The following is a 14,985-nucleotide window of genomic DNA, read 5'->3' as shown; positions in this document are numbered from 1 at the left end:
GCAGTGTAGAAACTTCCATCCTTATGCATGTTCAGGCATTGAAGGTTCCTTTCCTGAAAATTCTGTTTCCCTCTCAGAAGTTTGGGAATGTTTTTCTTATTTATTCTAAAGCTTACTGCTAAATGTGTAGCTGAAACATGTTTTAAATATATAGCTGTTGGGAGTATAAATCAATGGTAGAGCATTTGATTGCAGATCAAGAGGTTCCCAGTTGAAATCCGGGTGCCCCCTCTAAGGTCTAAATTTGGGCTTCCCTTGTAGCTCAGCTGGTAAAAAATCCACCTGCAATGTGGGAGACCTGGGTTTGATCCCTGGCTTGGGAAGATCCCCTGGAGAAGGGAAAGTCTACCCACTCCAGTATTCTGGCCTGGAGAGTTCCATGGACTGTATAGTTATGGGGTCACAAAGATTTGGACACGACTGAGCAACTTTCACTTCACTTCATGAGGCTATTTGAAACCCAATGTCAGAGAACGTTTAATGGTGATGTCAGTACTGTGGGGACAAGAGGTGAAGACCTTCATGGGTCCAGATTACGACCAACAGGCACCCCACTCCAGTCCTCTCGCCTGGAAAATCCCATGGACGGAAGAGCCTGGTGGGCTGCAGTCCATGGGGTCGCTGAGTCGGACACGACTGAACAACTTCACTTCCACTTTTCACTTTCCTGCATTGGAGAAGGAAATGGCAACCCACTCCAGTGTTCTTGCCTGGAGAATCCCAGGGACGGGGGAGCCTGGTGGGCTGCTGTCTATGGGGTCGCACAGAGTCGGACACAACTGACGCGAATTAGCAGCAGCAGCAACTCTTTCCTGCTTCCATCCTTCTCTGATCAACAACATTAAGAAATACTCTTATCCCTGCTGGTAATTTCTAACAAAAAGTATGAGTTTGGTCACATTGGTGGCATTTCCAGCGCATACTGCTTTTGATTTTCTGTGCAATGTCTCCTTGTTGGAGATGCTGGAGAATGCTGCCTGCTGAGGGGACAGGAGATGCCTGGAGTCTGAGGACTGGGGGTTGAGAGGCCTGGGCTGGCGGCCCCCAGTCCTGGGACACCTAAAGGCAGTGCTGAGGTCCATCAGTGTGTGGGGATGTGGTAGCAGCCGCATCATCAGGGAGAGCTGGCATGCCTTACCCAAGGACGTTAGGTTGGTGGGGGTGCAAGCAGGATTCAGACCTCAGTCTTTTGACCCCAAAGCCTGAGCATCTGCGTAGCTCTGCTGTGTGTTAACTTCGAGGGTAGGGATGGTTCAGGTGACTTTAAAAATCTAATATTCCTAGAGATTATTTGGTTTTTCTACTTTATAAAAATATTGCTGTAACTAAAATCTGTTCTACTATTCTGAATTCAGAGCCATTTAAACTTGTCTTCCATAAATCTGGTTTTCCTCTTTTAGTTTTTGCCAGTGGATTGCAAGATCACAAAATGGGGGCTATGTCCCAGCTTCCCTTCAATTTGGAAATTTCTATACCTCCTCTTACTCTTCTTGGCCTTGGGTATTTTAACCAGGCAAAGTGTAAACCATTTTGATCTCACAGGACTTTGATGCTGTTTCTGGAGCATAGACTCCTGAAAGTACAGGAGTGCAAGTGCATCTGTCAGCTGCCGCGTCAGAAGTCAGGAGGCAGGATTTTCTGTGGTTTTTATAGAAATTAACAAGCCAATCCTAAAATTCACATGGAAATTCAAAGGACCTGGCTAAAACAACCGTGAAAAGGAGAATGATGTTGGAAGACTCATACTTCCTGATTTCAAAACTTAACGGCAAAGCTACAGTAATCAAGACAGTGTGGTGCTGACATAGAGACAGACACATAGATCACTGGGATCGAATCAAAAGTCCAGAAATAAACCTTTACGTCTGCAATCAACTGATTTTCAACAAGAGTGCGAGGACAAGTTAACAAAGAATAGTTTTTCAGCAAATGGCGCTGGAAAATTGGACATCCACATCCAAAAGAATGAAGTTGAACTCTTACTTCTCATCAGACACAAAAATTAACCCAAACTCATAGATCTGCATGTAATAATGAAACTATATAACTCCTAGAAGAACATGTAGGAGTAAACCTCTGTAAACTTGGGTTAGGCAGAGTCTTATTTGATACACCAAAAACACAAGTGACAAGGAAAAAAGATTTCATCAAAATTAAAAAACTTTGTGCTTCAAAGGACACTGTCAAAAAAGTAAAATGGCCACCCATAGGATGGGAAAAATATGTAAAAATCACAGATCTGATAAGGAACTTCATGTATCCCAGGGTACATAAATAACTCTTATCACAGTTCAATAATTTAAAAAGAAAGAAATAAAATATACGAATTAAAAAAGGAGCAAAGAGACAAAAGACATTTCTCCAAAGATAGAAAAACAGTAGAAAAGCACATGAACGTATCTGTAACATTGTTAGATTTTTAGGGCAGTGCAAACCAGAACAACAGTGAGATAGTGCTTCACATTCCTGGGATGGCCATGATGAAGTTAAAGGAAAGAAATGGAAAATAAAAATGTTGGTAAGGATGCGGGGAGATTGGTGCCATCATACCCTGCTGCTGAGACTGGAAAAATGCAGCAGTTCCTCAAAAAGCTAGATATGGCATTACCCTATAGCCCAGCAATCCCACTTCTAGGTGTGTACCCCGAAGAACTGGAAGCATGTTCACACAAAAACTTGTACACACCATGTTCATAGAAGCCATACATTCAAGTACATATTAGCCAAAAAGTGAGACAGACCCAAATGTCCATCAGGTGATGAACAGAGAAAGATGTAACACAAATGATGTACACAAATGATATACATACCGTCTTCTCCCACAAGAAGAGGACATGACGTGGGGACACGTACTCAACCTGGAGGAATTAACTTCACGTGATGCCAAGTCAGGGAACCCTGTCCCAGCGGATTCCAGACTGTATGATTCCGTCTACATGAAATGTCCAGAATAGGCAAATCTGTCGACACAGACCTTGGATCCGTGGTTGCTGGGGCCCGGGGGAAGGTGTGAGTGTAATGATCAGGAGTGGGGTTATTTGCGGAGAGGGAGGGGAGGGGTGATGGAAATACTCTTAACACATAGTGCCGATTATTACACAACTGTGATCGTACTAAAAGCCACCGAGTTCTGTCTTTAAGAAGTTGAGTTGTATGGAATATGGATTATATCTCAGTAAAGCTATGTTGTATGATGTCTACGTGTTTTTTGTTGTTGTGTTTTGGTGTTCAGTTGATAAGTTGTGAAGGACTTTTGTGACCCCATGGCCTGTCATGGGGGTCCCGGAGTTGGATGCAGCTGAGCACACAAACACAAAAGCTGTGTTGTGTATGCTGTATGCTCACACAGAAATCCATCGGCAGGACGGCCAAACAAAGAACCATCCCGCCCCCTTCCTCCTCTAGTGAGACATGGTGTTGCCCTGGGATGTGGGATGCAGTCCCTTCTCTGCTGTGGGCACTGCATTCCCGAAAACCCCATTTGCAAAGTAATTCTTGCTTTAGAACCTTTAAACTTCAAGGAAAAACAGAGTTAGAGGGTTTGAATTCATGAATCATCCTATTTTTAGGTTCAACAGAATGAAGACAAAATATGAAACAGACTAGTAGTACTTTTGATATGTATTAACTTATAATAATGAGCATTGTCAAATTAATTTCCTTTTTTATTCTCCTGCTTATTTAAAACCTGTCAGGGTGCTTCCCACGTGGTTTCTAGGAGATGTATGTGGTTTTGTGTTGCTCTCTTGCACATGGTATATGCGTAAAGAGATGTGTTTTGCCCACATGTTCTTCTGTCCAAATGTTTGCACCTTCCTGATGTTATGGCCCTGAGTCATTGACAGCTCTGAGGCCTTTCCCTGGCCCCAGGAATCTCAGAGCACTTCGGATGCTTCCTCGGTCAGAGTCTTCATAATCTGTATTTAATCGCTCAGCTCTATTTCAGAGACCCTCCTCAGCTTAGAATATAGTAAACATTTTCTGTGTCAGACCCAGGATGAATGCAGTCCAGCCCTGGAACTCAGGGTCTGATCTTCACGGGACCTGAGGCTGAGCCGCTCCTGCAGCCCTAGGAGGGCATGGTGGGAGGCGGGGGACGAGGACGCTGGGGTCCTTCCCGCGTCATCCTCACCTCCTTTCCCCTCCCAGGCTGCAGTGCCTTCCTCTAGTTAAACACTGCAGAAAGACTGGAGTCCTTCTGAAAGGGAGGGGCAGCTGCGCTGACAGATGACACTGTGCTTGTTCCCTGTTCTTGGATTTGCGAACTTGTCTTCAGTGGGCCAGGAGCACGGTAACTGAACACTGTGAACGGTTTCACATAGACATCTCACTGCATGATTTTCAGAAATCACCTTAGGAAAATCAAGGGGGTGGCAAAAACAACCAGTGGGCAGCATCCTGGGACACCACCCTTAGGGGCCGGGTCTAAGTCTTTCTGAGACTGTTTCTCAGAAAGTCTTCCAGGGCCCAGCTTGTACCCCAGGGCCAAGGGCTGCTCCCACAGGAGAATCACCCTCTTATAAGAAGGATGCAGATGCAGGGGGCCAGGCGCTGAGGTCCGCTGTGCATTTCCTCTTGACATGTATGCGCCTCCCAAACCAGGGCCCCTGCCACCCCCGGGGGCCGAGGTCCTGCAGTGTGACCAGGCCATCTCCTCTCAGGACCGCACCTCCCGGACCACTCAGGTTTCCAGGCGCATGCACTTCCTGTCAGCATGAGTCTCCGCTCGGCTCTCCTCTTCACTGCTGCCCTTCTCCCAGGTCCACTGGTCAAAAGCAGCTTGGGCATAACCACCTGTGGAAGCCTTTCCTTCTTTCCTGATCACTTCCCCCCACCCCCTCCGTGCCGCCAGCATCCGTGCCTCCTGACTCGAGGGGTCTCAGGGCCCTCTGCCAACCCTGCCTGCCCTGTTTTACATGTGCCCCCGGTCTGGTCTTCAGGCTCTGTGCGGTCAAGGTCCTGGCTGAGCCTTGCCACTCCGAGCACCTTGCCCCGGCACTGCGCATTGAATGTCGTGTGGGTGACCCAGGAACATGCTGGTGATGCGGAGAGACCACCCTGCCCCTTGCTGGGAAACAGCCCCCCACCGGGCTTCCGGGGGGGTGTTTGGGTGCTTGAATTGTACTCAGAGGGCCTGTGGTAGTGAAAGAAAGAAAACTATAACACAGATTCTCAAGCAGAGCTTGAATCCACTCTTGTTCCTTTTGTCTGTAACAGTGATAATTGCTGAGCTAACACATCGGGCGCAGGGGATCTGCGTTCTAGTCTGCCCTGCATCCCCCATTGTGCCTGAGATCTCAGCAAAAGCCCTGTTCTCCACCGTGCACCCCGCCCCCCATGCCATCCTCATCCTCCAGGTGCAGAGTTGACTGGTGTCAGAGGCTTCCTGCAACTCGCAGATCTCCTAAATCAGGGAGAGAGGAGTGGATTACTGCCCTTCAGAGAACCCCGGAGTCCTGGGTGTGAGGCTGCTCTGAGGGGCCTCACCTGGCGGACGGGGGCCCACCTGGAGCCATGGTTCTTCTGGCTGCACTCGGGCCTCCTTCCGTCCTGGTCAGGCTTCACTCGAGCCACATCCCAGCCTGCTACCCAGCAGCCCTCCCAGGCTCAATTCACAGCTCTTTTCCTGGTTAAAATCCATCTGTCATCAAAACCCACTCTCACTCTGTGAGCCGTCCCTTCGCAGGAGCTGGTGGTGGGATTTGAGCCCACCTGCCCCACTTTCAGGGCGCTCTGGGAGGCCTGGGGTGCCTCCCTGGGTGAGCCTTGCCTGGGTCACACTCTATAAAGCATACGTCATCTTCTGGGCTGTTCTGTTAGAGTATAACCCGGCAGAGTAGGGAACTGAAGAAAAGGAAAGGGACTCTGAAATCTGCTTTCCTGCTTCTTCCTACTTAGGTAACCAAGGAGAACAGAAATCACCTTTTGCCAGAGATTGTGACCCACGTGCAGAGCAGCCAGAAGTGAAGAAGACGTGTCAGCACTTCTCTGCACGTGCAGACGTTTCTTCGAGAGGAGCCCCAGTGCTCTGCCCAACCAGGTTTTATGCCTTTGGTTTACGAAACCTTGGAGGCTTTTCCAAAGAGAGCCTGACAGCTGTTTTCCATAAAATGTTTTAAAATATCAAATTAGCCTTAATGCTGGATTGACTCTACAAGATTAACAATCCACTGTGGTGTATTTATGCTGAAAGATTTCTGTTTATTTCCTCTTGCAGTTGTGCATATGATTTGGGTAAATTATGAAAAAAGAAATGGTTTTCGGAGTATTAGATGGAATTTGCCCCCATCGAAGTTTATAAATGTGTTCAGGGTAGGGGTGTGGGGAGGAGTTCACTGCCTGATCATTTTGGCATGTCAGGAAAATTAAACCCCTCCCGGGGAGCAGCTGCAGCCTCCTGCAACTTGGAGTGATAACAGTTATTTGATTTTAAGAAAATCAGTATTTCAGGAAAAGCCATTTTCGGTCCTTCCCTGCCCGCATCTTTGACTGTTTATCTGTTTGCTTATTGCTTAATAAAATAAAGAGAAATGTGATGGCTGCAGACATGTGGGTCCTAATATGGGAGAAATGAGCAGCCTGTAGAAATGTTGGTAGCACTTGGTACTCAGCAGGGGTTCAGATCAGAGCCCCACTTGGGCCCCATTCATTTAGACACGTTCACAAATTTTTCTGGGCCCCATTTCCCTTCCAGAAAAGGGGTGAGTGAGTGCCATCAGAGGAGGGCTGCCCCGGCCTGAAGGAAGCCACCGTCAGTCTCCACCCAGTCCCCTGGGGAGTGGCCAGGGCCAGAGCCGGGGCTGTCAGGAAGAAAGCTGCAGAGAGACGAGGTTCAGCCCTGGCAGGGCCCCGTGGGCCAGACCACAGAACCCAGAGCTCACAGAGGGTAAGAGTTGCTCTTCCAAGGGTGATGATACTCGAGCGATAGACATTTCAGTGTCTTTGAATTGCCAGTATATTTTTTTAGCCTTACGCACAGTGCCAGCTGGTGCTATTGCTGGGAGTATGCATGAATGTGACCGCTGACCCATTTGGGCATGTGTAGAGCGAGGAGCCTGGCAAGGTGGGCCCTGGGACAGCAGGCAATGCAGAAAACACTGGCTTCTAAACTGAGATGACAGCTTACAGCCTGTGACCGGCTCTTAGGATGGTCTGTCTGCCCCATGGTGGCTCTCTGAAGCCTGGTCTGCGCTGGCCCAGGCTCTGCAGGGTCACACCTGGAAAGGGTCTCCCAGATTATTGGTAGACCTCAGCCTGAGAAAGGGTGCCTGGGCCAGGCCACTCTCCCTGCCTGGATGACTAGTCCTGGGAGGCTCTGCTGTGACATCTGACAGGCGGGCTGTGACAGGAGCTTCACTCAGTGGGGCCAGAGGGCACAGCTCGGCATGGATTGCGAGCTCGGTGCACTGGGGTGACTGCTGCTCTGAAGCAGGTAGAGGCTTCCCAGGTGCAGGAGCCCCATTCCTGTGATAAATCTACTCCCCTTCAGCTTCCACAGCCCTGGATGAGGCCCCCGCAGCACTCAGCACCAGCAAAGAGGGAGGCAGGCTGAGTAGGTCTGGGCCCCGTGCCCCCAGCACCCTGGCCTGGGGCGCAGGCTGCCCTCTTGGGGCTCCTGCCCTAGCAGGAAGCAGCCTTCACCGGCACCCCTAGCCAGGGACTCTTTGGCCGTGAGTAGAAGGGGACATTTTCCAAAGGAAACCAACACAACGTTATAAATCACCCATATGCCAGTAAAAATTATTTTTAAAAGTATCCAAAGTTTAAAAAAAAAAACAGAAACAAGGGGGGAGAAAGGAAAGGAGCACTTAAGAGCCAAGGCCAGATGTGCTTCAGGGGGGGAGTGTTGGGGCCTCCTCGCATCATGGCCCTGGGCAGTTGCTGGTGGGGGAGCTCCTGCACTCCTGCTCATGATGGCCCTGGCAGGAAAGGGTTTGAGCCCAAGTCTGAGTGTCTCTTCCCATGACCCCCCACGTGCTCCCTTCCCCAGGAATTCAGGTTGAACTCTAATCCCCCATGTGATGATATTAGGAGGTGGGGCCTTTGGATGTGATTAGGTCACGAGGATAGGGTCATCATGAAGGGGATTAGTGCTCTTGAAAAAGAGGCCCCAGAGAGCTCCCTCACACCTGCTGCCATATGAGGAAGTGGGTCTCACCAGACACTGAATCTGCTAACAATGTGATCTTGGACTTCCCAGCCTTCCAACTGTGAGTAATATTTGTTGTTTAAGGCTCCAGCCTGTGGTATCAAATAAAATGAATTCACAAATAACTGCAACTCAGGGCCAAGCATGCACAGTTTGTAGAAACAATGTTCTGCTGAGGTTAAAGCGGGAAGAGAGGGCAGGACACCTGAGGCTCACACACTCGCTGAGCACTGCCTCTGTGTGGGTAGCACTGAGGTGAGGGGCTCCCAGAGAGGAGGGGTGCGGGGGCCACTGAGATCAGGAATCCTCTTACACCTGAGTTTGAAATGCCTGCTATTCAAATAAATCCAGATGCCTAGCATTGCTGGGTGTGAGTCCAGACTTCAAGGGGGAGTTCACTCTGAAAAGCACAGAGTGGACGTGTGCAGAGCTCGCGTGAAGAACCCAAGCTGGAAGTCATGGTCGGACAGGGCGCGGCAGAGCTGACGTGGAGGCCGGGCCTGCCCACCTGTTCTCTCTTCCTCCCTGTAGCAGCCGCTGCACACCCAGTATTTTAAAAGTGGGGCTTTTTTTGTCTGTTTTTGGTCATGCCAAGGGGCTCATGGAATCTTTGTTTCCCAACCAGGGATCATACCCAGGACAGAGGTAGTGAGAGTGCTGAGTCTAACCACTGGGCAACCAGGGAATTCCCCAAAAGAGTTATCTTTTTATTTCTGAATAAGCACATGTTAGGGAGATGGTCCTCTAATTCACTAAATATGATCTCTATCGTGACTGCCATGAAGAGGGCCCCGTAATGCTGTAAGTCCGTTAAGTTACAGGGGTAAGGGGCGATGCCCCTGGGAAGCCGGGGAAGGTGGGATGGACTTGCCCCTCTCTCTCTTCCATCTGTGTCTGTGTTCGTGGAATGCTGTGTCTGGGAAGATCAGGTGGAGGCAGGCCTGATGGCAGGAGCTTGTGACTTGGGACAGAACAGTAGGAAAGCGGAGGAGGCTTGAGGAGAGTTCAGGGAACAGGCCTTGTGATGCCTCTTTCATGGACCAAGAGAAGTCTGCACACCTTAGAAACATCTTAACCATCTTAGAAATGGCCTGCCAGGCAGATGGTTTTAACACACAGTACAGAATGTAGACTCAATAATTCCAGAATAGCCACATGATTCATATAAAACCCAGCACTATGGTCTATGTTATCTTTAAAAGAGAAGCAATTTTGTTCAGCATTCAAATGTAGAAAATAACTCTTAGCTCAAGTCCAGTAGAACATTTGAATAACTCCAGTAGGAAATGTCACCTTTGGAAAATTTCTTCTAAATGGGGGCTAATAATACAATATTTTGCAAGGAGTACACTCTGATAAACAGTTGATAGGCTGAAGATGAGATTAACGAGCTCATGAGTTATAAATATAAAAGTTGTTTACAACACCTAAAAAAAACACGTGACTGAGTTGTTGACAGCCCCGAAGATTCCTGGAGGGAGGCCAGCCGTGATCTCAGCCGTGGGTCCATGTGCACACACATTCAGCATGCACACGCAGGCAGCTTTCCTGCTGTAGGCAGTGCAGGGCATGGCAGCCCTGCCTGAGGAGTCTGGCCCTGAAGTGGGTAGACCACACCTTTCCTCCTCCCGCTGGCCCCCCAAAGGCTGCCAGAGAACCAGGATAATAAGCAGTAGACCCAGCGGTTGAAGCAGCAGCTTGTAAATCTCTCGTGGAACAAGATGCAGGCATAGCAGGGATGCACTTGCCTCCTATCTGCATCACCCTGTCCCTATAGACTGGTTTCCCAGCTCTTTGAGCAGCTCTCACTTTCTCTGAAAGCCATGCCTCTGTTTCTTATTTCTAGAGGCCCAAGGAGCACCCAGGCTGAATGCTGCTGGGCGTGGGTCATTTTCTTACCTAATTCAAGTGACCACCCTAATATAGGGAAGCCGCCCTTTAGTCCCGAGGGCTTGGTTGCCAAGTTGCCCAAGAGAATTTCAGGAACTGCCAGCCAAGTTTGTTGAGCCAACTTAAAGAACTGTGCTGAGGTTATTTCAGCTGAGTTATTTCTTTAGACAGACATCTGCAAATCCATCAGAAATAAGAAAAATGCACCTCTAGGGATCACTGATTTGAGAATGCACTCTGTCTCTGATGATAGACTCTACTGTTATTAATTGCTAATTCTTATTTTACCAAACAAAAACAGTATTACCATCTACTTCCAAGAGATAAGGAATTCTCTACAGTACCATCCCCTCTGCCTACACTTCCAGTCCCAAATACCTTTAAGAAATTTGTATGACTGCTTTCAAATTGAGTATCTCTAACTATTGTCTTTCCAAAAGGGATGCCTCATCAGGTCAGGGATGGATATTTCCCATGGACCCTGTTCTGATACCCCTTCTTCCCCCCTCACAGCAGCAAGAATTCACATTTCTGCTGTACCTGTTGGGACTCTTAAGATGAGAAAAACTGTCTCAGAATTTGCCTACAACATTGTAAATCAACTATACTTCAATTTAAAAAGTAATTAAAAAAAGAATCTGAAGAATAATATACATATAACTGAATCTCTTTGCCGTACACCTGAAACTAACACAACATTGTAAATTATACTTTGTAAAAAACAAATTAAAAAAAATCGCCTAAATGTCATTCTTACAGTGAAGGATCTTTTTTTTTTTTTTTTTTTTAAATAAATAACAGTTTAGTAGAACTCAAACAACCGGACACAGCAATAACTGTAAACATTTTAATTCCAAAAACAAAGTATGTGCAAATGTCCTGTGACACATTAAGGATTGCTTGGCTTGGAAACAAGTATGCATTCCTGGGAAGCACACAGGAACGCCAGGAGAGATGGGGCCTGGCTTCCTGCAGGAAGTTGCTGTGACTGCAGTTAGCATCATTCCTAGGTGGCTCTCCATGGCCTGCCTTGACTAAACTTCTGCACGCACATTGCTGGGGGCATTTGGCTCCTTTCACAGGATGTTTTGGATGTGACTGCATGCACTGTCACGATTTTTGCAGTAAAGCTGTCACTGGTTTATATTTAACATCTGCATAAATATTATCAAGAAGTGAGATGTTTACACATAGATTGAACATCAGTGCATTGGACCAGTTCATGGTGTGATACGCACAGCTGTCTGCTTCTTTTTCACGGTAACAGTGAGTGTAAAATGCCAGTTGTTTAGCATGCAGCTGTCTTCTTATCATCAGGGCAGGAAGGAATTATGTGCTCTGCTTGAGTTGTCTTAAGATGTTACATGGCTTTTGTTTGAATTGTCCAGTCCTGGGAAGGGTTCCTCCCGCATCCCACCACTCGGGCCACAAGAGCCAAAGGAGAGGGAGACCTGGTGTCAAGGTTTTCTATCACGTGAGAGATTTTTCAAGAACCTGAGATCGAGTTGCTCTATTTTCTACACAGCATTCATTTTTCCGTAGGACACATCTGGCTCAAACTCTGTGCTCTGTTTGGTTCGGAGAGTGCAAGGGGGAAGCCAGGGGGTTTGGTCCTTCCCCGACACCACGGCTCCTCTGGCCCGAACTCGGCTACTGCTCGTCGGAAGCACTCTGCTGGGAGGCCGTGTCGTCCAGCCCCATGTCCTCCTGGCTCGCTCTTCTGCACATCACCCCCAGGTTCTCAGCCACGCGGTGATCTCGGAGCAGCCCCTGCTCAGTGACCTCTGAGTGTTCGCAAGGCTCAGAGAAGTGCTTCCGAAGAGAAAAGAGAAGCGAGTTTTATGCTCAGCCAGGCTGATCACCTCCCCTGATGACTATCTCACAGCTGCAGGTGCCAGCTGGTAGTGTGGCAGGGACACGGGGTCAGAGTCTAAAGTAAAGTACAGTTATAGAGGACCAAAGGCAGCTAGCTAGGCTTGAGGAAGGGCCATGCAGTCCCAGTCACGAGTCTAATACAGTGAGAGGGGTGCCTCTACACACAGGGACCTTTTCTCGGGTAATCTGCAAAGAGATGACCTTAGGTAAAAAGTCATTTGTGAGCCGGGATTTTCTGAGTTTGGGTCAATGTCACTTCATATACACTCAGCCCTGCACCCCTACTAAATCCTGCAGGTTTAATCCCAAACAGTAATACTGAGGTTTTTTTATTCTGGCTGAATGTGGTCCCAAAGACTTAGCCATCCTTGTGGTAGAGAGGGAGAGAGAATTTTCCAGAATCCCAGAACTGTACCCAAAGATTGTCATAAACACATACTGGGGGTGGCAGAAAGGTATGCATTGTTATTGAGGAATTGAGAAAAAGGGAAGGAGATTTGTTCACATTTAGTTGTCTAACTAAACTGGATTAAACTCCTGAAGTAACCTGGGGCTCCAGGGTGCTCATAACCCCGCCCTGAAGGCTGCAACCCCCAGGCTCTTCTTAGGGTAGGGCACACTGGCCCTGACTTCAAGGGGGCTGGGGTGCCACTGTATGGCTTCTCCTGGGGGAGGAGAGGGAGGGCCAAGCCCCCATCATCCACCTCCAAACACCCACACCCGGAACCACAGGCTGGCGGTCTGTGACTCAGCTCCACTGCAGACAGGACAGTGCCGAATGTTCAAACGGAACTGCAGGCATCCAAGCTGGTGCTGGCTTTTGGCTTAATGTCTCCTATTCTTCCCCTACAGAAGAGAAAGGCTGGGCATTTACGTGTATACTTACTTGTGATGCTCAGGGATTCATCCAATGCCAGCTAGCTAGGGATTCTAGATACCTAACGATTTATTTGGGTGAAGTCCTCAAAACTCTCTTAACATTTAATTGCATAAAGCAGAAGGCCATCTCGGCAGCTTCACAATGAAATCTAGTGGCGAGGAATCGGTGAGGATCTGCCCACCAGGCTGGTGTACCTACGTCCTTTCCTCTCCCTCCAGCCAGAGGAATGTGCAAAGAGAAGGACTACAACCGGTCCTTTAACCTGGGCCCATGGAAGCCTGCCCCCACAGCCCCGGTTCAGGGCGGAGGGGACTCTGCCTTCGGGCTCCCTGCAATAACGCCTGCTCAGGCGCCACTACTACAGGACCGCGGTGATGTCTCCTGTCGGCTTCAGAGCGCAGACGTTCCAGCTCCTATCTCACCTCTGGTCTGTTACTCTGCAAACGCTACGGGGAGGTGACGGGAGCCTGCAGGAGGGCGCGCGGGTCCTCGGGCCAGGAGCCCTCCCCGCCCCCTAGCCCCTCACCCGTGTGGACTGGCTGGCGGCCCTGGCCGAGGGGCCCAAGGCGATGTTGACGCTGCTGGAAGACTGGGTGTCACTGGTGTTGCCCCCCTCGGCAGCAGACAGCCCGGAAATGACCAGCGCGCTGGAGAAGCTCCTCTTGCCAAACAGGAAGCTGAGGGTGGAGCTGGTGGACGAGCCCAGGCTGGACCTGAGGAGGGCCTCGGCCCGCTCTCGGACGCTCAGGGGGCCGGCGGCAGGAGCAGCCGGGGGCTGCGAGTGCAGCGACGCGGCCGAGGGACACAGGGACAGCCGGCTGCCCGAGCGCCGCGGCGCCAGCTCGTGGACCGACGTGGACGTCTGCAGGAAGGTCGGGCGGCTGCCCGCCACCGGGCCGCACGCGCGCGGGACGGGCGGCGTTTGGCTTAAGGCCCTGTGGGCCTGGGCGGACTGACTCCTGCCTTTTCTCCTGCCTTTAAAAGAAAGCAGAGCAAAACAGATAAACAGCAAGGCCCTACTGTACAGCCCAGGGAACTCTTCTCAATGCTCTGTAATAACCTATATGGGAAAAGAATCCGAGAAAGCACATATATATAAGTGAAAGTGAAGTTGCTCAGTCGTGTCCGACTCTGCGACCCCGTGGACTGTAGCCTACCAGGCTCCTCAGTCCATGGAATTTTACAGGCAAGAGTATTGGAGTGGGTTGCCATTTCCTTCTCCAGGGGATCTTCCTGACCCAGGGATCGAACCCAGATCTCCCGCATTGCGGGCAGATGCTTTACCGTCTGAGCCACCAGGGAAGCCCAATATATTTGTATATATTTGGGCTTCCCAGGTGGTAAAGAATCCGCCTGCCAATGCAAGAGACACAAGAGACATGGGTTCGATCCCTGGGTCAGAAAAATTCCCTGGAGGAGGAAATGAAAACCTACTCTAGCATCCTTGCCTGGAAAATTCCATGGACAGAGGAGGCTGGTGGGCTACATACAGTCCATAGGATGGAAAAGAGTCAGACACAACTGAGCGCGCGTGCACACACACACGCGCGCGCGCACACATAGACACGCACACACACACGCGCGTGCGCGCACACACACGCACGCACACACATGCGCACACACGCACGCACGCACAGAGTATGTATGTACAACTGCATCACTTTGCTATACACCTGAAATAGACACGGCATTGTAAATCAACTATAAATTTTTTAACCCATAAGACAGGGAATTAAAGAGAAAGGAGAAAGCAGGAGCATTCAAAAGGCCATTCATCTAGTTAACCAGAGCTTTCTAAAATGGGAAATTAAGAAAAAGAAAGCAGAGCAGACCAGGTTGCCATGGCAGGTGGTCCTTAACATCAGTGTCTTCGAGGTGAGGTGGGAGGCCTGCTCTGGAACCCCAGACAGCCAGGTTGTCCCCCGCCTTCTGGGCCGGGACGGAGGGCTGGGAGCCCAGGCCGGGCCTCCACTAAGGCCTGAGAACTGAAGGGTGGGGTGTGGGCATTGCTGTGGGGAGCAGCAGCCGGGGTTATGGACCTGTCCAATTTGCCCCGGCTTGTCCTGGCTTTCACACCAAAGTCTCAGGTCCCTGGAAGCATGAGGAAAAACACTCCGGTTTAGATCATTTGTAGTTGCCTTCAAAAACGGGTGTTAAAAAAAAAAGGTTGAGCCACACATACTGTGGCCTT

General features: G+C 49.6%; 2 protein-coding genes across 4 annotated transcripts in view; one reads left to right on the top strand and one right to left on the bottom strand.

Annotated features, from left to right (window-relative positions):
• Positions 1–6,536, top strand: part of NTPCR (nucleoside-triphosphatase, cancer-related) — a 35,881-nt gene extending 29,345 nt beyond the window's left edge. For all 3 annotated transcript variants that reach the window (XM_065919842.1, XM_065919843.1, XM_065919841.1), the window contains one exon: positions 5,899–6,536. In XM_065919842.1, the coding sequence (XP_065775914.1) occupies positions 5,899–5,967 (69 nt within the window). In that variant the 3' untranslated portion in view covers positions 5,968–6,536. The remainder of the gene's footprint in view (positions 1–5,898) is intronic.
• A 4,624-nt stretch (positions 6,537–11,160) lies between these two features.
• The window catches only part of PCNX2 (pecanex 2), a 300,484-nt gene continuing 296,659 nt past the window's right edge, over positions 11,161–14,985 (bottom strand). Inside the window, exons 33-34 of the mRNA XM_065919838.1 lie at positions 13,321–13,769; positions 11,161–11,851 (exon numbers count right to left, since the gene is read on the bottom strand). Of these exons, the coding sequence (XP_065775910.1) occupies positions 11,690–11,851; positions 13,321–13,769 (611 nt within the window). The 3' untranslated portion in view covers positions 11,161–11,689. The remainder of the gene's footprint in view (positions 11,852–13,320; positions 13,770–14,985) is intronic.

This window comes from Muntiacus reevesi, chromosome 2 (genome assembly GCF_963930625.1).
Source record: "Muntiacus reevesi chromosome 2, mMunRee1.1, whole genome shotgun sequence".
In the NCBI taxonomy this organism is placed as follows: Eukaryota; Metazoa; Chordata; class Mammalia; order Artiodactyla; family Cervidae; genus Muntiacus; species Muntiacus reevesi.
This window is presented reverse-complemented; position numbering and strand designations above follow the sequence as displayed.